Source organism: Mytilus californianus, unplaced genomic scaffold (genome assembly GCF_021869535.1).
Source record: "Mytilus californianus isolate M0D057914Y unplaced genomic scaffold, xbMytCali1.0.p SCAF_1, whole genome shotgun sequence".
Classification (NCBI taxonomy): domain Eukaryota; kingdom Metazoa; phylum Mollusca; class Bivalvia; order Mytilida; family Mytilidae; genus Mytilus; species Mytilus californianus.
This window is the reverse complement of record NW_026262581.1, coordinates 41,350,217-41,370,259: the sequence shown is the minus strand read 5'-3', so window position 1 is coordinate 41,370,259 and position 20,043 is coordinate 41,350,217. Positions and strand designations below refer to the sequence as shown.

Here is a 20,043-nt window from a genome sequence, read left to right as displayed (position 1 = left end):
TTGTATGGAAGAATTGTTAGCTGTACATGCCTGCCTAGCATGGTTCATCTGACCTTAACCTCATTTTCATGGTTCATTGGTCAATGTTTAGTTTACTTGGTTAATGTCAACTCTATGTGACAGTTGTAATAAAGCTTTATATTTAGGACTATCAACATAATATCAATGATTAGTAAAGAAGGCGAGACATTTCAGCGTGTGCACTCTTGTTACTATTAATATGAAATTTTGATATATATATATATATATATATATATATATATATATATAGTGTTGACCCTTGTCTTCTTTCCTCATCTCATCCTTCTGTCCTTGAAATAATAATCCCAAATCCAACATTGATGAACATTTTTTTTTGTCATGCCCTTAGATATAGAGCTGACTTCTGGTTTATAATAAGTGTAAACAGTTATTCACAGAATGAGCTTGTGTTTTGATTTGGATGAACTTTATTAGATTAATGTTTCTTTCACAATAATTGCCAGTTATAAGGTATGTTTATACAATTTGGCAAGACTTTTTTTGTGGTCCTGATATTAAATTCCTATGAAACTGATATTTGATTACTATGAAAAATAGGTCTTATGTCATGAATGTGGTTAAATTTTATAATTCACGAATGATCTTGTCTTCCTAATTTCCACTTGGAAGAATAACTTTTGCTTTGAGCATTTGATTTCTTTTACAAGCTAACCTAGATTGCAGACATACAAATTTGAAATGAAAATGTTTTCAACAGTTCTATGAAATATTTGTGTTTCTTAAATTTGCATTAGATTTTAACAAGAATGGTTCTTAAATGATTTGAACATTATGTCCTTGTCTGGTGTCAAATATGACACACACACTGCAGAACTTTAATTTACATTGGGTACTATTACCAAAATCTTCTCTGAGAATCGTAAAACACCAGGTGAGCAAAACAGTCTTTTTATGGCCTCTTGTTATGAGGCATACATTAAACTATAAAGATCAGTAGTAAACAGCTTGAAATTTGTATGTAAAATATTTAATTACAAAAATGAGGAATGGGAGTTGGTTAACTGGGGTTTGTTTAAATAATTATTTGGAACATCAGGGGCATAGGAGCCGAACAAGGGGGTAGTTTTGGCCCAAAAAAATATTGAAAATGAAAGAGGACACTCACTTCTAGACTTAATAGACTATATATAGTTTTTTGTTTATTTTTTTGCTTTTAGAAGTCCCCACCCACCCTCTCTCTCATTTTTAGTCTATTCCTACATCACTGAAAAGGGATGTTAAATACAAAAATAATAGTTAATATCAAAACTAAATGTAAATTAAAAGCAACTGCATGGACATTTCACAAGATATTTGCATTGCTACAGTTGATACTGACTAGGGCAAGATAAACAAGACGTGTGGAGAGATATTCCTTACCCCATGTCATAGTAGCTACTGAACATGATGGAGAGATATGAACCTGTTTATACAAATATCAATGATTCATTTCATGTAAACTTGATATAGATAAATAATTTTCAAAACTATCAGGAAATTTTTCTTAATACTCTTGCTGAGGATGTTGACCTGAATGAAAAGAGGTAGGTTATTGTTATCTTATATAATTATTATCTTTTTAATTATGCCAAAACATGTCTAATATATTTTATGAAAAAAGCACCAAAAGTTTACGCAAATGGTTTTAAGTTTTATATATATATATATGGAATTGGCATCATAATTGAATTTCATATAAATCAGTAAGAGAATTGACACAGCCAATCATCATCTAATATAAAAACAATTTCATGTAAAATTATGATTCTTCAATTTATACTTATTGAGCAATTTTTAGGGCTAAAGTTTATATCTCTAAAAATTACTTTGAACAAAATGCTTATATAAATAAATTAGATCAATAAACTTAGTGTGAAAATAAATGAACTTGTGTTAAATGTAACTTTTACATGCACACATCAAATGCATGTGTCATGTATGTTACATTCAAAGCTATGTATTATTTAAAACTTGTTTCTAATTTGAGAGAGATGAAGTCAAGGCTACCTATCACTTGATACCTATATGGTAAAATTGTCAGAAGCTTTCATTTTCAAACAAAGTACATAAAATTGAAAAGAAAATCTTTTAAAAAAAATGCTTGTTCTAAAATAGATTAAATCTGTGATTTCAAATACTTCCTAAAGGTCATTCGGGACATTTATAGATATTCTATTACCTTTTAATCAAAATTGATTGATTTAATTTGCCCTTAGAACATTGTTTCCTTGTGTTATTGCCAATATTCTGATGTCCAAGTTGATCTGTCAATATCCGAGACACACAAATCTCTTAATTTGCTTTTTTGACTTTGACAGAAAGAACTCAATTAGGAAGGAAAAATTACCGAAATAAAATAGAAGCCAGTTTACTGAATTTAATGTAAGTTGAGGAAGATATATTCCTGATGTAATGTGTTTATGGTGGAATTGATGAAAAAGAACGGATTGGTAATTGCTGTTATTGCCTGCATACTTTCTTATAACTGTGAATTCAAGCGATAGTTTTAGTTGCAACAAATTGTATAAAGATGTATCTTCATTTATTCTCTCCCATCAAACTATCATGAAGTTTTAATCACATTGGAAAACATATAAAAAGTCCTTTTAAAAGCCGATTGCTTCCATGCTGCTGCATCTATTTATGTACTTTGTGAAAAAATCGGAATGCAATCATCATTAAAATTGTCATTGTCATACATCAGTTCAGCTTGCAGTTCAGCTTGAGTATAGCTGTTCATTAGACACGAAGAAAAGATAACACAGTTATATGATGCTAGATCTACCTCTGAGCAGACTTAAAATTTTTGTCCCTTTTAATCTGAGTGTAATTACAGTATCAAATTGTTTCAGTTGTAGAAACATCACTTCCAATTTTATAGAAGAAAATTATACACTGTAAGACCACAATCATTATGAAATAGATCTGTTGGATTGAAGTAATGATTCATCTTTCAATATGTACTTGATTTTGTGTTTTGACAAATTTGCCTACAAAGTAAGGCATGTAGGAAATACTTATTTTGTGGTTCACCTGTACCCACAAGATCCTCGAAAAATTAGTGTGATACAAATAATAATAAATACACTACCAAATCCTGTAGCAAATATCAAAACCAACTGTATTAAAGGGGCATGAAAAATCTGTGTTGATGAAAGACCTTTGATGTTTTTTCTTCTTCAATTTACAACTTTTTTACACTGCACAATTTGGAGCTAGACATATTGTGTAGAAACCATCTAGATGTCATTCGGTTACTTGTGCTGTAGGGTTGCTGTCTCATTGAGATATATCCAAAACTTTTTTTATTCCCATGAGATAAGATAAGATTAATTCTATTTCAAATAGTGGACACATTACAGGCAAAATCAGTACAATGATTAGCTCATTAAAAATATATAAGAATACAAAAGAAAACAGCTCAAATATGGCATTTAACATGGGGGAGTTAAAATTATGGTGTTTGTTGGCCATGCACATATTCTTTATGCAATAAGCCTTAAAAATTGTTATGTCATCCTCTTGGCTCATGCAGATATACAAATACATGTAATATAGTTATCCAGATGTAGGAGTCACCAAGGGCAGGTGCTTAATAACATTAATGGTACCAGTTTTATTGCACCAGATATGCATTTCAACCATTATAATGTCTTTTCTGTGATGCTCAAGGCCAAAATTTTCAAAAGTCTAAAACCTTAATACAAAGTTGAAGAGCTGATAAGACCAAAAAGGACCTAAAGTAAAACCAAATTGTGATAAAGAATTAGAACTAAATTGCATGAAGGAAAAATTTTCCTGGATTTGGAATGATTTCTAAAAAGGCAAAAAACAAAGGTCTCAACCCAGTGGTAGTAATAAGATAAAGGTACTAATTTACTGCACAAGATGTTCATTTCGACATGTAATGTCTCTTCAGTGACACTCAATCAAATAAATATATATATGAGTATTTAAGCACTTTACAATATTATTATACACAAATGATTCAAAAATTATTATCCTGTCCTTCTCTGGTTTATTCACATGGACAAAAATACTAAATATAATCTTTCAATCAGTTTAATTGAGGTCTGGAGCTGGCATGTCAGTTACTGCTAGTAGTCTGTTGTTATGTATGTATTATTGTCATTTTGTTTATTTTCTTTTGTTTCCTATTCTGACATCGGACTCGGACTTCTCTTATACTCAGTTTTACTGTGCGTACTGTTGTGCGTTTGTTTTTTCTACATTGGCTAGAGGTATAGGGGGAGGGTTGAGATCTCAAAAAACGTGTTTAACCCCGCCGCATTTTTGCGCCTGTCCCAAGTCAGGAGCCTCTGGCCTTTGTTAGTCTTGTATCATTTTTAATTTTAGTTTCCTGTGTATAGTTTGGAGTTTAGTATGACGTCCATTATCACTGAACTAGTATACTTATTTGTTTAGGGGCCAGCTGAAGGACGCCTCCGGGTGCGGGAGTTTCTCGCTGCATTGAAGACCCATTGGTGGCCTTCGGCTGTTGTCTGCTCTATGGTCGGGTTGTTGTCTCTTTGACACATTCCCCATTTCCATTCTCAATTTTATTCAAATGCAAGAATCACCAAGGTCAGGTGCTCAAAGGACATTCTAATGTGTATTGTTTTAAAAAATTTGGCACACAAAATATTTGGAACCAGAAAATAAATGATACTGATGCAGCATCTAGCACAACTTGTCCAAATGCTCAATGTATGAACAGAGACCTACAACATATTTTGCTTCATGAAACTTAAAAAAGATTTTCATTGCCATCTTGGAATCTTCTTATTTTTTCAAATGAATATTGTTTCTTTCCAAGAACTAAAGTAGTTTGTAATACCAAATATAAGACTTGCGATTCCATTAAAAATCAAAAGAACTTGTTAAAAGTTGATGAGTGATTCCCCTTGTACATGTATGCTGTGTTCCCTGTACATTTCTGTGAAGTAGGACCTTTTTCTACAGATGTCAGTGACATGTCAGACAGAGTTTCATATCGGATTACTGATAACATCAAAGCCTTAGAAGTGATGATTGGTGATTGATTGATACAAGTCAGTAGACATGCGACTGCTAATACTCTTGACACTGTTTACAAGAAACCAACATTTCTAACAGTATCTATCTTACTTTGTTAAATCACAGACTTGTGCCCAATTTGTTAATTTAACTAAGTGAAATGGATGTTGGCTGAATAGAAATTACTTCAAACTGAATAAAGTTCTTGAGGGAAAGAGTGTGCTATTATCTTTTTTTACAGATTTTGTCTGTTGTCTGCCAGTAAATGTTGAAAAGGCTGCTTTTGAAACCCTCTTCTTGGTCATTTATATCAATTTTGCCTGCAAGTCAGAATAAACTCAATTTAGTTTCTTTATTGACTAAACAACTAAAAGTTCCAATAAATAAAGTAGGAATGGGTAGGAGGGTTTACTAAATGGGGCTCCAGGAGGGTAGCCTTTAGGTCACAAGCTAATATGATATTCCAGAACTTGGGTTTCCTATTACACGGTCAGTGAAGCCACCATGAGTTGGATGACATGAAGTATCTGTTTCACAGATGATGATGGATATCCAGTTGTCATAACCACAATCCTGTCCCTTTGACCTTGAATATGACATTAGGGAAGGAGACTTATTACAGAATTTGTACTCATTATTACCAAAATGATGGGTTCCACATGTGAAGCAGGGTCTGCTGTAACCCTTTAGGAACTCCTGTGATCGGCTCCGGATTTCTTGTTGCTCATTCTAGTTTGTCTTTTCGTGGTTTGTCTTTTCGTTTTTTTACTTGTCTCTGACTTACGAGTCCCTTTGGTATCTTCTGCCTTTCTTTCAAAAATTTATCATAGTCACTTAAGGATGAAATATTAAAGGTCATTGGTTAGTTGTTGATATGTCCTATGGTTCAATCTTTAAAGAATTAAGTGGTTATCAAACATGTTTCCTAGCTCCATCCTTTGAAGAAGAAAAAAGCCAAAACCCTGGGAGCCTCTATGTTTCAGCTAAAATGTGCATGCTGGGTCTCTTTTTTTAAATATCTCATTAATCTATGGTCTTATAGAAGACAATTACAAAATACTGTCTTATTTAATCTTCATCTAAAGGAAATTGATTTCTACAGGGAAATTAACATCTTGCGACAAGAAATGATAAGTATAGCTGTCTTATGTAGACTGTTGTTTTGTCTGATTATGAAAGATTTATCAAAAGTCACAAATCTTATATGTTATGTTCCACAGAGAGATGGATATTATTCAACTGGTGTCTGTTTCATTTGATAAAAGTTGAAGTAGATTTCATCACTTTCATATTTGAATGTCTTTGAAGGAAACACATTACATATCACCCTTATTGCTGAATAATTATTTTTTTTATAACCTGGCAGAAGGCCACATGACCTGTTGCCATCACATGGTGGCTTTTGTCTGTCCTATGTCCATTTTAAAACTTTAAAAAAGCCTCTGAAACTGTTAGGCTGATTTAGACCAAACTTGGCCAGGAAAGTCCTTTTGGTATTTTTTTAAAAACTTGTGAGTGATTTAATGCTGACTTTTAAGCCTGGTTGCAATGACTCTGAATGGAAAAATGGTTGTTTATCACAAACCTAAATTATGAACGTGAGTCTATCATATTTGTTTTCATTGATTGTTTTGTCTTAAATCAGGCGATAGTTTTTCCATTTGAACTATTTCATATTTTGTAAATTCGTTGATTTAACTGACACATTAGAGCAACATTAGAATTGACAGAAGAAAGCTCCCTTTCAATATTTTTATTTTTGACTGTCATTCAAGAGTTACGGAAATTTGACCCTTAGATTTAAGGCAATTTTTCACAAATTGCGCACTAACTTTATAATTCCTTTATTTATTTCCTCCAAACTTTACATTATTGTGGGGATTGATAAAAGGAAGCTCTCTTTTGATTTTTAAAATTTTCCTGTATGCCCTCCAGAGTTATGGGACTTTAATTGTCAGATTTTAATAAAGTTTTCACATTTTGTACAATAGCTTGAGTTTGCTTGGATTGATTTAGAGGAAACTTTACGTAATTGTTGGAATTGGTGAACATAACAAACTGTTTGATTTGAACAATATACTCAGGCATGTTTTCTACAGAGCCATTTTATTTGCTTATGATGAAATGCCTTCGAAATATCCCATTTTATTTTTGCAACAATTTCAATATGTCAATAAGGGCCTATCATGTGCTCTAAGCACAGCTGTTTATTTTATATTGGTATGGATTATTTTTAAGGATTCTAAGGTTGGAAATATACTAAAATATTTTTTTTTTTTTCTAGATGTATCACTTTTTGATTTTCCTATAACCCCCTAGTAAATATGCCTGTTGTCGTCAGACCAGACATTGTTATTTGTCCTGTCCAAACATGTCTGAATAGTAAATTGAATAGGTCAGAACCATGATTTCATTATTCTGATTGTTGGGTTTGAAAAATTCATGTTTGAAAAGCAACATATTTATTTCTTGTACAATATTCTGAGAAAAAAAAGAGACATGAGACAAGCTTTTGTTTGTAATAAACAGCAAGTTGAAGTATCATATATAATTTCTGTCATTTAATCTACAACTTATTAATTCCTTTTTTCCGTGATGATTGAAAAAAGTAACTTAAGTATTTGCTTTTGAAAAAATCCACTTTTCAATGATGGATTATCCGTCATTTTCCTACTGTCCCAACAATAAAAATGGAATGATGCTAAATCTTGAAAAGTATTGATTATTAGTAGAAATTCAAATTGGAACCTGATTGGATCATCTGCATGAGATTCTTATCTTTTGTATCATTTTATCCATCAATTAATCATATTGTCGTCAAGTTTCGAAAGTTATCTAAATATTACGGAGTGGCTGAATAAAAAAATAATAAAGGATAATGTACACTTTCAATTAATATTTCTTAGTGATGTTGAATTGTTAATCTATCACAAGTACTATGTTTGTCTTCCAGGTTACTTCATTGTTTTATTAGTTAACTACTTCAACACGATTATGATCTTACTTAAAAGAATACTAGAACACACCCGCGAAATCGCGGGTATTTAGAGCTTGGTTGAAAGTATGTGTACTGTTGTAGGATGAATTTTTGTAAAAGATTTTATGTTTGGAGAATTTCAGAAAAGTTATCAAACTGAGTCATAGGCACTTGGAAACAGGACAATTATTTTAAGCCCTCTCCATTTTTTCCAAAGTCCGTTATTTTTTTGCTCTTTGTTAAATTCCATGATTTTCGCGTTTCTGTATACTATGAACATACATACAATATAAATAAAGTGTATTTACTATTAACTATCAATTCCAAGTTTCTTCTCCACGGTGATCACTGCTATATTATATAGAGAGTCTCTATATATTATAGGGTTATAATCATAGTATACATGCAGAATAACTCGAAAATAATTGTCCTGTCCCCGAGTAATTATGAAAATTATGTTTTATAAAGAGAGGAGTAAAGGGGAGGGGTATCTGCACGGAAGAACGCGAAATAAAATTGCCATTTCACGATGAGCGAACAATTAAAAATTTCTTGCACGTTGATCTTTTTATCGATTTCAAGAAACACGGTGAATAACGAACCTTTTTCACGGCTGCACATGAAATAAAAAGTGGCAAAACACTTTGCACGAAAATAACCCTTTACCCCCTCTTTTAAAGTTTAAAATTGGAAGTTTTGGGTATGACTTAAAAGTCGGTCTGATGACGGAAACAATATCCGGATGACTTTTTCTTCGTTTTTCTCCCAAAATAACTCAAACTGAATAATCATAAGAATGGATGACAAATGCGACTATGCATAGTACCTATAGGACACAGAGGCATTATGATTAATTTATTGGGGAAGGAAGAGAAGCGACACACAAAATGAGGTCTTCTCGTTTAATAGTATAGATTTATAATAAAAAATTCAACTCTAGAAAAATCATGGCCATATTATCTGGGATTGTGAATGCCTAAGATCGTAAAATTTATATTACTATAACCCAAAAACTAAGACAGCTCAACCAAACAGGCCATCCTGGATGGTAACGCCAGTGTAAACACATCATCCGCAGCAATCTGCATCAAACTTGTTTTTACATACTAACTTAACAAGCAAATAATCTTCCATTTGTCTTAAAGAATGTTATCTTCAATGAGACAATTATCCAACAGGGTCCAAATGAAGCAGATTTAAGCAATGAAATGTCACCATATGGCCTTCAACACTGAACTAATTCCATACTGTATAGTCAGCTATAATAGGCCCTTGACATGACATAACAAAATATAAAACAATTTGTGACAAAACAATAAACAACAAATATGAAGGAAAGCAACCAGTGACAACTTCTGAATACAGGCTTTTGACTTGGGACAGGCAAATATAGAATGTGGCTGTGTCAAACATGTTTGTCAGTGCTCAACCCTTTTTTGGATGATATGAAGTGCAATAAGTCATTCAAACCAAATTTTAAAATATCCAGTATATTGAGTTCTGAATAGTTAAAATTTTTTCTTATTCCTGGGCAAAGTTAATAGACTTTTCTGATTATATTGATTATATTGAGACTTATTTAAGGTTTTTACCATCAATAACATGATACCAGCGATATTTTGATTAGCAACAAGTGCTTACTTCTCTAACATTACTACCTCTGCTACCATTTGCTTGTTGGTTCAAGGAAAATTAGTTAATTAACCAAAGATTTAATTTCTTAATCACTAATTTTGTCAGATTTTGATATCAGACCACACACTCTCTCTTGCTATTTAATCTAATCTGTTCAATTTATTGCCAAATGTCCAGAACAGTGACCACAGCAGAACTGTGATGGCAACATAATTGGCCAGTTTAGATAAAAATTTGATGTAGATAGGATTATCAATTTTGAAGGGTAAGTTTTATAAGACCCTGTTTACACTTGTAAAAAAGATCGATCTTTCCTGAGATCAATCTTAAAAAGATCGATCTTTAGTTTAATGTAAACGGGAAAGATCGATCTTCAGTCGGACTTAAAAAGTGCACCTTCAGAGGTGGTTTTAAAAAGATCGATCTTAATTGAATCGATCTTTCTTCAAGTATAAACGCTTAGATCGATCGCGATCGATCTTTCTTCAAATAAATGTTAAATTTAGATATAAAAATAAATCTGTGCATGTTCAGTGGCAAAATAAACACGTTTTTTAAAATCAATGGAAGGGAAAAGAAAAGTAAACATAGATTCTGCCATTTTTGGATCATTCTTATGAATTGATAAATTCTTTTTCTTTGCTCATGCAAACCCTCATCTTCAAACGCATTGACCGATCGTTTTTAAGTGATAGTCTTCTCACATTTCTTTGTTTTAATGACTTGTGATGTATGAACCAAAAATATGATTAATAACTTCATACAAAATTCCAATGATCCAACTATTTTCTCCATGATTTTGCAGTGTGTGATAGTCTGCGCGAGATGCAGAAGTTATTTTACTATTCTATTTTCTATTACTATCGAAATGTAATGTAATAAGGTTAGACAGGTTCTTTTTATGTTGCAGTGTAAACGCACTTAAGGTTAAATAAGATTGATCTCTGTCGATCTTGCTTGTGCAAATTAAAATGCGAACTGGTCTTTTTAAGATCGGTTTAATTTTGTACAAGTATAAACGGGGTCTAAATGGTGCAGTTTTTGTAGTCTGAGATATGAAAAAAATGTGATGTGGGATTTAGCTGAATTAGACAGTAATCCAACAATACAAATACAGTAAACAAATGCTATACAGAGGTCTGGCAATATGAGTCTACAACAAGTCTGTTTTTGTAAATTTCTATATTGTAATGCAACACAGTGATTTTGTGTAGCTCTTACTCAAAAAATGACCATGTCAATTTGCAGAAGGATAACCATATTATTAGGCAAAACCCAGTGGAGATTTTGTTTATCTACTTGCACTATGTGAGTTTATAGTTCTGGTGAATTTCCCTGATAAATATTAAATTAAAAACTACCTGTTTAACTTTAACATCTATTTGAAAAGCCTTGAGCCAAGTAATAAAATATACAGACCCAAATTGAATGCAGCCAATATTAATTATTTCAGGATGTAATTAGACAGTGACAGAATTTTTTAATAAGTATCTGCTATTTTATTCCAAAAGAGATATGTTGTTAAATGTGCTAGTCTTTTTGATATATTTCCTTCTCTTTATTTCAGATATTTTTTTTCATTTAAACAATTTCCATAAATATCTGGTTTAAGGAATTTCCAGTTAAATGAACTTTAATGCTTATAACATTTAATTACAAAATTGAGAAATTTGTTCTTTGCAGTATAAAAATCATTAGTTTTCTGTTTGAAACGTGAGAAATAATTATACTTGTTGGAAAAGACATAAAGAAAAGATCATTTGACTTATGCTTCTTCACAACCAGAAGCCATAGCTCAGCAACAAGTGATTTACCGTGGATTCAAGTTTCATGGTGCTTTCTGAAACCTTGTAATCATACCAGCAGCTTTAACACATCCCTTGAGAAATACCTTATTAAAGCGTAGTTGTCCCATGTTGGATCTTGTTGCGTTTTAATCCTCTAATTGCATTTTTCACGTCTAAATATCCTGTTTTGCTGATCTTACTCAATCTATGATGTTGAGAAAAAATCAATATGCCTTGTGGTAAAAATGTTCTTGTGGTAAGCTTCTTTAGGTTATGAATGTCTATATACCTTTGTTTTGATTCTTTTTGATGTGATTGTATTTGTAGGGAATTTTGCTGTTATTGAACTATTCAGTTTTCTTTTGAACTTATATTCTGAAAGAAATTAATTTCATTTATCAAAGTATGAAAATTTTAACATGAATAAATGATATTGAATAAATGCAAATCAGTTAACAGCCTAAAAATATCCCCAAAAAATGAATGATGTCTTAAACAATGTCAGTGCATGGTGATCCGTAAAGCAAAGCAGTTAATTCAGGATTTTCAAGAAATTTTTGACACTTCAGAAATATGTTATACCCCTATTAACATAAGCTTTGTTTGTTGAGATGGGTTCATCTTTGATATTTTCATCAGTGGAAGAAGTAGGAAAGAAGAAACTAGATTTTTTAATCGTTTTTTTTTCAGTATCGATAGGTTTTTTACTTGTACATGTATAAAAAAGTACATTGTTGGCTGCTTTGTCAGCGGGCACAACTTAATGAAAAAATATACAATAGTATGTAATTTGTTTTAAGTCTGAATATCATTTTAGTAAAATTATTATGCTTAACGTTACTTTCCAACTCTTGTCACTCCTTTTGATTAATTTTAGAAGCTAGACAATTCATGTATAAGTGTTTTTTAATTTTTTTTATGTTTATTTTAAGTTGAATGCTCTTCAAGCTGCCAAATTTGACCAATTTCAATTATCTCAATGGCATTTCATTATTTAGGTTCCATTTTAATATTGTTTTGTTTGCTCATTTCAAAACTGCCAATAAATGAATATCTAGCTGCCATTTATTGATTTAACAAAATTGTCAAACAAGATCAAATTGGCAGAAAGGAGAAATAAAGCCTGAAATACCATACTTCAGTTTTGTTGTAGTTTTTCTAACCAGTGAATATTTCAGTTACATGCATGAACACAAAAAAATAAATTAAAAAGACCTTAAATGCTCAGATAGTATGAAATGCAAAAAGATATAGGAAATGCCAAGGGTTGACTGGGGTATAGAAATATGGCAATCACTTGGTCTTCTTTGAACCTTCAGTAAAACCCTCGCCGAAGTGGGTCCTTTTGGCTGTGCAGGATGCATAAATTCACAGGTTGTCAGAAATGGGACGTTAAAATCAATGTTGTGTAGAGTGACTGCCACACTCTCTGCAGGTAAAGAACCCTTGTAACAACACTGACGGGTCCGTAGTTGGCCTGTTGCAAGGCTTAATTTCTGCCCCTATCTAATATGCCCACATATCCAAATGGCATTCCAAATTCCCATCTATCATCCTCATCAATTCCTATTACAGGACATTAGCCCTATTGTATTTATAAGCTCACCTGAGGCCCAAAGGCCCAACTGACCTATTCTCATCACTTGGAGTCTGGCGTCAGGTGTCTGTGCCCATCCTCCTTTACCTTTTACAAAAATCTTTTCCGACGAAACTACTGGGGTAGTTAGAACCAAGCTTGGTTTTGTCTCAAAATGACAGGTTTTTTTCCAATTGTTTGCCTATTCTCTTCAAAACTGTTCTAGATAGAAAGAATAAAAAAGCAAAAATGATCAGCAAGACAAGATGTACAAATAAGTCATCATGGCAAACTTTTTATAGAAGTTTTTACCCTTAAATGACAATTTTTACCATTTTTTGTTATACTTGTTCTCTTTAATAGATTAAAAATTTAAAAAGCAAAAAATGATCAACAAGAAAAGACTAACAAATAGATCAAAATTGCAGAAATTTTCAGTTTACCCCTTATAAGGACTATTGCCCTTTAATGACAATTTTTGCACTGCCACGAAATAGCACAATAGTGCTGAAAGTTGCATCAAACACCAATCAATCAATTATATAAAACATAGGTGCATCATATCTGGTGTAAAGTTAAATATCTAGATGTAGAACTGATAAGAAATAGTAAAAACAAATGTTCTTGCTATTGTCAAATTTATCACAAAGTTTTGTCTTATTAAGTGATAAATGAAAAAAAAAAAGTTACCTGATATGACCAATAATATTTTTCTTCTTCGAAACCAACAAAATATGGTGAAAATGATCTAGGTTATCAATGCTAGAGATTGCATGACGTGCAACTTTGAAAATTACCATATAGCATGCATATGGACCATTGGATGAACATTGTAGTCTCCAACTTTCAAACAACTGGAATGAAATATTTAATATGATTGAATGATGTAATGTCTTTTATTTTATATTTTCTACCTGGGAGTGGATTACGCTATCAATGTCTAGAACTTATTCACAAGTTCTTGTCATGCAAAGCAATCTGATAAATTAAAAGTGTGATCAATTAAAAATGTTGCGCGTGCAATGATACATAAAGCTGTGGTCCCACAGATCCAAGTTCTTGTACAATGTTATTAATCTCCTTGTCTATAGATACAGTGGTGAAAAAAAATCAATGTGGAAATTGGAAAATTTTATAGGAAAAAATACTTGCTGTGCGAATTTTAAGTCACAAGGTATCCCTATTGAGCTTACTGGAATAGCAAATAAAAATGTTAATTAACCGAGTTTGTTGTAATTATCAGATTAAAACTTTAATGTAGGATTTTCATTTAAAAATGTTCAATTGTCGTGTTCTTTGCATGTCAGATGATAAATGAAAATGACACCAGCTTAAATCTTTTAAAAAATTAGAGGATTATTTTCACTCTGATGTTACATATATTTGCGAAATTAACAGGATATATAATTTCTATCTTCTGATGAATGACAAGAGCTATATTTCATTCCAAAAGAAATCTATTGGTGGCAGATTGATTTCACTGATAGACCTAGATTTGTCCTGTATTTGATTGATAATACTGGTGAATGAAGTTAAAGTCTTAAAAGGAAACAGTGATGTCTTTAAAGGTAAGATCTTATACTCAAATATATTCCTAGTTCATATTTTATCTTTTTAACTTCAAAAATAAATAAAAAGGTTTTAAGACATCTTAAATCAGTGTTCAGAGTTTATTGTATATTTTTAAAAACATTTAAACTAAATTTTATTAAAAAAATAATTTAAGAATTGCCACAATTTCTCTCTTATATGACTTTTATTTCTGCAGACAGTAAGCTACAAAGTCTCTGCAAATGAAGAAAATTGTCTTTCTACAGCAAATTTCCACAGAATTAAAAGATATGAATGGATAAATTATGAGTAAAAGCTATTATAGTGAAACATGGCTTTTATTGAACAGTTTAACTCTTAGTTTAATAAAGAATATAATTTACATTTTTTGAAAGAATTGGATATTAAAAACTGAGGATTTGATAAAATACATTGAAAATATTGATGCAGATGTAAAGCAACTTTTTTCAATCTATTCTTAAAATGGATTGTACAATATTAATGACAGTGAATTTTATCACACTTTTTTATTTAAACAGTTTACTCTGCTAATTAATTAACCTCTCGTTTCATACATGTATGTAAACAGATCTTGGAACAATTATTATCAATGTTATGTTTGCTAAGTAGACAGAGATGAAGCATTGTTCAATCAATAGGATTTTATTTGCTCAGATGTATTGGGAGAATTATTACCTGTTGGGTTCTGTCTGTTGGATAATAAATAATCCTTTATGATTGTTCTATGCTGATAAAAAGCTGTGACCTGATGATCGGAAGAGATGACAGGAACTCAAGCAATTGTTCTAAAAGCAATGATTAGTAAAATCTATAAATTACTTGTCCATTTATATGTAAGTGTCTTGGTCATTCTTCTAATACAAGAGGGTTTTTAAAGGGTGGATGACTTAGTCAATTTTACCATCTGTCGATAGTACTTGGCAGATCCAGGATTACTGAAAGGGGGGAGGGGGGCGCAATTCCATGAAACAGATTATATACTGCTGAGCGATTCGAGGCGAAAAAATATTGGACGATTTTATTCTAAAAAATCATATAAATTGTGGAAAACATGATATAATGATATCCCTTGGTGATCAAGGGGTGGGGGGGGGGGGGGGGAATATTTGCCATATTCTGAATGAAAATCCAACCTTTTTTTTTTTACAGATGCACTTTATTAAAGAATTGAATGCTTCTCTTTTTGTAATTTTATTGGGGTGTAAAAGCATTGACTGAAGGACAGTTTGTTCTGATGCGCGGAAATAAAATCTAATTTTTGAATCCTCTCAATTGTTAGCAGCCAATCAAAACCTTGGATTCTTATGAAACATACATATAAATGTAATTATTGCACAATGTTGGTCTTCAGAATAAGATGTATGATCAGCTAATTTAATATTGATAAAATACTATCATTTAATCTCTTTAATTGCTTGTTTTCTCTGAAACAAATTATTACAGAAAATTTATTAGATTGATTCATATTGAATGGCCGTAAAAATAATGTTTAATGTAATGTACATGTCCTTTATCATTTGTTACACACAACAATGGCAGGTACTTCAGTAATCTACTATTCTCTGCTTTGAAAACAATGTTAATGAAGAATGATAAGATTTCACATTTTGGTCAATTCTCAATAGGAACATTAAAATGTTTGACAAGTTTCTATATTGCCATTTTTTGCATCAGAGATCAAACCAGCAAGAACCATTTTGAATTTAATTGCAGCATTGACACGTGACAAACATGTCTCTACAGTCATGTCAGGCTATATTTTGTTTAACTACTTCCCTCTATGGAAATTGCTGTAACAATGATGCATCATGTGTCAGGAATCTCTTGATCACAAAGGTGCTTGTTGCAGTCACTGGATAGTATTATAATTTGGACCTGTTATGCTCTGATGGATGAGTCCACAGAGAATTGAATATTGAATAAATTTTGTCACAAATTTACTAACATTTTTTTTTCAATTGAATATTTATGAAGAATAGATTGAATTTACTGGTGCATGTAGAAACAAGTACATTAGCAATGGAACTGTTGATGATAATATGCAGGCATGCTCAGAAAATATAATAGATGGCAAATTGCTATAGTTTCCTGGAAAATGTGTAAATAGAGTAGGGGTTAAATAATGAGTAGGATTTCGGTTCCATCTGTAAGAGACAAAGTACCAAATTTAAAGTCTTTGATTTGACCTTACCAGGGATAAAACAAACAGCTTCTGTAGATCCTAATAACAGACCACTGAGGTGTCTACCAGTTGTATGGTTTCAGTTGTAACCAACAGAGTTAATTTTAACCTATGTAATATGAATAAACTATTAAGTAATGATTTATGAAGTGTGAGAAAAAAGTGGAGGGTCCAGGTATTTTGGTTAGAGTCTGATGACCCCATCCAGTCAACCAATATGGCTAAAAAAAGAACATAGAGGTAAAATGAAAGCTTTGTCTATTTTCTTTAAAAAATGCTATAAATAGAGAAAATCTTAGAAATGTTAGAATGTTGAGGTCTACCTTCTGGGAATTTACATCAAAACTGTCAGACAACTTCTTATTGGAGGTGTTACCTTTTTCCATTTAAATTTTTTTTTTTGCCTTTTATCTTGAAAACTATAATAGAAAGAGAGAAACTTTAAAAGGCAAAAATAATCAGCAAGACAAGATTTACAAATAAGTGTACATGGTTGAAATTGTTAGCTGACACCTTATTGGTGTTATTGCCCTTTAATGAGGATTTTTACCATTTTTTTAAAAGGTTTTTATACGACCGCAAAAAAATTTTGCGGTCGTATATTGGTATGACGTTGGCGGCGTCGTCATCCGAAGACACATTGGTTTTCGCACTCTAACTTTAGTTTAAGTGAATGGATCTCTATGAAATTTTAACATAAGGTTCAATACCACAAAAGGAAGGTTGGGATTGATTTTGGGGGTTATTGTACCAACAGTTAAGGAATTAGGGGCAAAAAAGAGGCCATAAATAAGCATTTTTGTAACTTCCAGACATAACTTGTGTGTTAGTGTATGGATCTCCCTGACATTGTACCACAAGGTTCCATATCACAAAGGGAATGCTGGGATTGATTTTGGGGGTAATTGCCTCAAAATTTTTGGAATTAGGGGCCAAAAAAGGGGCAAAAAACAAGCATTTTTCTAGTTTCATGACAATAACTTGTGTGTAAGTTTATGGATCTTTCTAAAATTGTACTACAAGGTTCCATATCACAAAGGGAAAGCTGGAATTGAGTTTGGGGGTATTTGCCCAAAACGTTTAGGAATAAGGGGCCAAAAATAAGCATTTTTTTCTAGTTTCCAGACAATTACTTGTGTTCAAGAGTATGGATCTCTCTGAAATTGTACTGCAAGGTACCATACCACAAAGGGAAGGCTGGGATTGATTTTGGGGATAATTGCCTCATTGACAAAATTTTAGGAATTAGGGGCCAAAAAGGGGCAAAAAACAAGCATTTTTCTAGTTTCAGGACAATAACTTATGTTGTTAGTGTATGGATCTTTATGAAATTGTACTACAAGGTTCCATATCACAAAGAGAAAGCAATGTTTGAGTTTGGGGGTAATTGCCCTAAACATTTAGGAATTTGGGGCTAAAAAGGGGCCAAAAAACAAGCATTTTTCTAGTTTCCAGACAATAACTTGTGTTCAAGTGTATGGATCTCTCTGAAATTGTACTGCAAGGTACCATAACACAAAGGGAAGGCTGGGATTGAGTTTGGGGGTGATGAATCATAAGGGGTTTCAAAAAATTGGGGGGGGGGGTTTCCTTTTTTTTTCTTTAAAATTTTCTATTTTAAATTGGTTATTTCTGATTTATATATAAAAGCAAATAATAATGATATGGTTTGAATAGGTAAATTAAAAAATTTTAAGTTCTTAGACCACATTCATTCTGTGTCAGAAACCTATGCTGTGTCAAATATTTAATCACAATCCAAATTCAGTGCTGTATCAAGCTTGAATGTTGTGTCCATACTTGTCCCAACTGTTCAGGGTTCGACCTCTGCGGTCGTATCAAGCTGCGCCCAGCAGAGCATTTTATTGAAAACTATAATAGATAGATAGATAGAAACTTTATATAGCAATAATGGTCCACAAGGCAAGATTTAGTATTAAGACATCATTGCTGAAATTGTCAGTCAACTCCTTATTGGAGTTATTGCTCTTAAATAGCCATTTTTACCATTTTTTTTTTGCATTTATGCCTATTAATTTAAAGCAAAAATGATCAGCAAGACAAGATCTGCAAACAGGTGATTTTTACCATATTTTGTCTTTTGGACAAAAAGTATAGAAGATATAAAGATATTGTAAACAGAAATTTTTTTCGGCAATAATGTTGAAGATCAACAAAAAAGAGATTTTTGACATGAATTATATTTTAGTCTATAATGTTAAAGAGTGTCAATTGGTGAAGATGCACAGAGACCTAGTTGAGCGACACAAGCTCTTTAGAGTCTTTTATCTTTTACTTTATTCTTTATTATCTCACCTGGTCCAAAGAGCTTTTCTCATCATTTGGCGTCCGTCGTTGTGGTCCGTTATCGTCTTCGTCTTCGTTAACTTTTACAAAAATCTTCTCCCCTGAAACTACTGAACCCATTTAACCAATATTATCCACAATCATCATTGGGGTATCTAGTTTAAAAAATGTGTCCAATGACCCTGTCTGCCAACCAAGATGGCTGACATTGCTGAAAATAGAACATAGGGGTAAAATGCAAGTTTTGTCTATTATTTTGAAACCGTTATAAATAGAGTTAATCTGAGAAGGGCATAAATGTTCAAAATGTTGAGCACTACCTATTGTTCATTGACATCAAAACTGTCATGCGACTTCTTAGGAGTTATTGCCCTTAACTGACAAATTTTACCATTTTTTTCATTTTTGCCTTTTATCTTAAATCATAATAGATAGATAGAAACTTTAAGTTGCAAAATTGATCAGCAAGACAAGATGCATGGTCGAAATAGTCAGTCGACTCCTAATTAGAGTTATTGCCCTTGGATGAAGATTTTTACCAATTTTTTGCAGTTTTGCCTTATATCTTAAAAATTATTATAGATAGATAAAAACTTAAACAAGCAAAAGTGATCAGCAAGACAAGATCTACATTTAAGACAATATGGAGGAATTTTTCAATAAAATTGAGAATGGAAATGGGGAATGTGTCAAAGAGACAACAACCCGACCATAGAGCAGACAACAGCCGAAGGCCACCAATGGGTCTTCAATGCAGCGAGAAACTCCCGCACCCAGAGGCGTCCTTCAGCTGGCCCCTAAACAAATATGTATACTAGTTCAGTGATAATGGACGTCATACTAAACTCCAAATTATACACAAGAAACTAAAATTGAAAATGATACAAGACTAATAAAGGCCAGAGGCTCCTGACTTGGGACAGGCGCAAAAATGCGGCGGGGTTAAACATGTTTTTTGAGATCTCAACCC

At 32.2% G+C, this 20,043-nt stretch overlaps 1 protein-coding gene and 1 long non-coding RNA gene across 4 annotated transcripts in view; one reads left to right on the top strand and one right to left on the bottom strand.

Annotated features, from left to right (window-relative positions):
• The window catches only part of LOC127701720 (E3 ubiquitin-protein ligase PDZRN3-B-like), a 173,697-nt gene that overhangs the window by 31,848 nt on the left and 121,806 nt on the right, over nucleotides 1-20,043 (top strand). Inside the window, exon 1 of one of the 3 annotated variants that reach the window (XM_052205718.1) lies at nucleotides 14,453-14,580. The exons of the other annotated variants lie outside the window; for them this stretch is intronic. Within the exon in view, the coding sequence (XP_052061678.1) occupies nucleotides 14,569-14,580 (12 nt within the window). The 5' untranslated portion in view covers nucleotides 14,453-14,568. Of the gene's footprint in view, nucleotides 1-14,452; nucleotides 14,581-20,043 lie in introns of those variants that run through there. 3 annotated transcript variants of the gene reach the window in all.
• Nucleotides 11,298-14,269, bottom strand: LOC127703856 (uncharacterized). Its single transcript, XR_007983090.1, has 3 exons — nucleotides 13,703-14,269; nucleotides 13,043-13,234; nucleotides 11,298-11,811 (listed from the first exon to the last, which is right to left on the bottom strand). It is a non-coding gene; the product is annotated as an uncharacterized LOC127703856 (long non-coding RNA).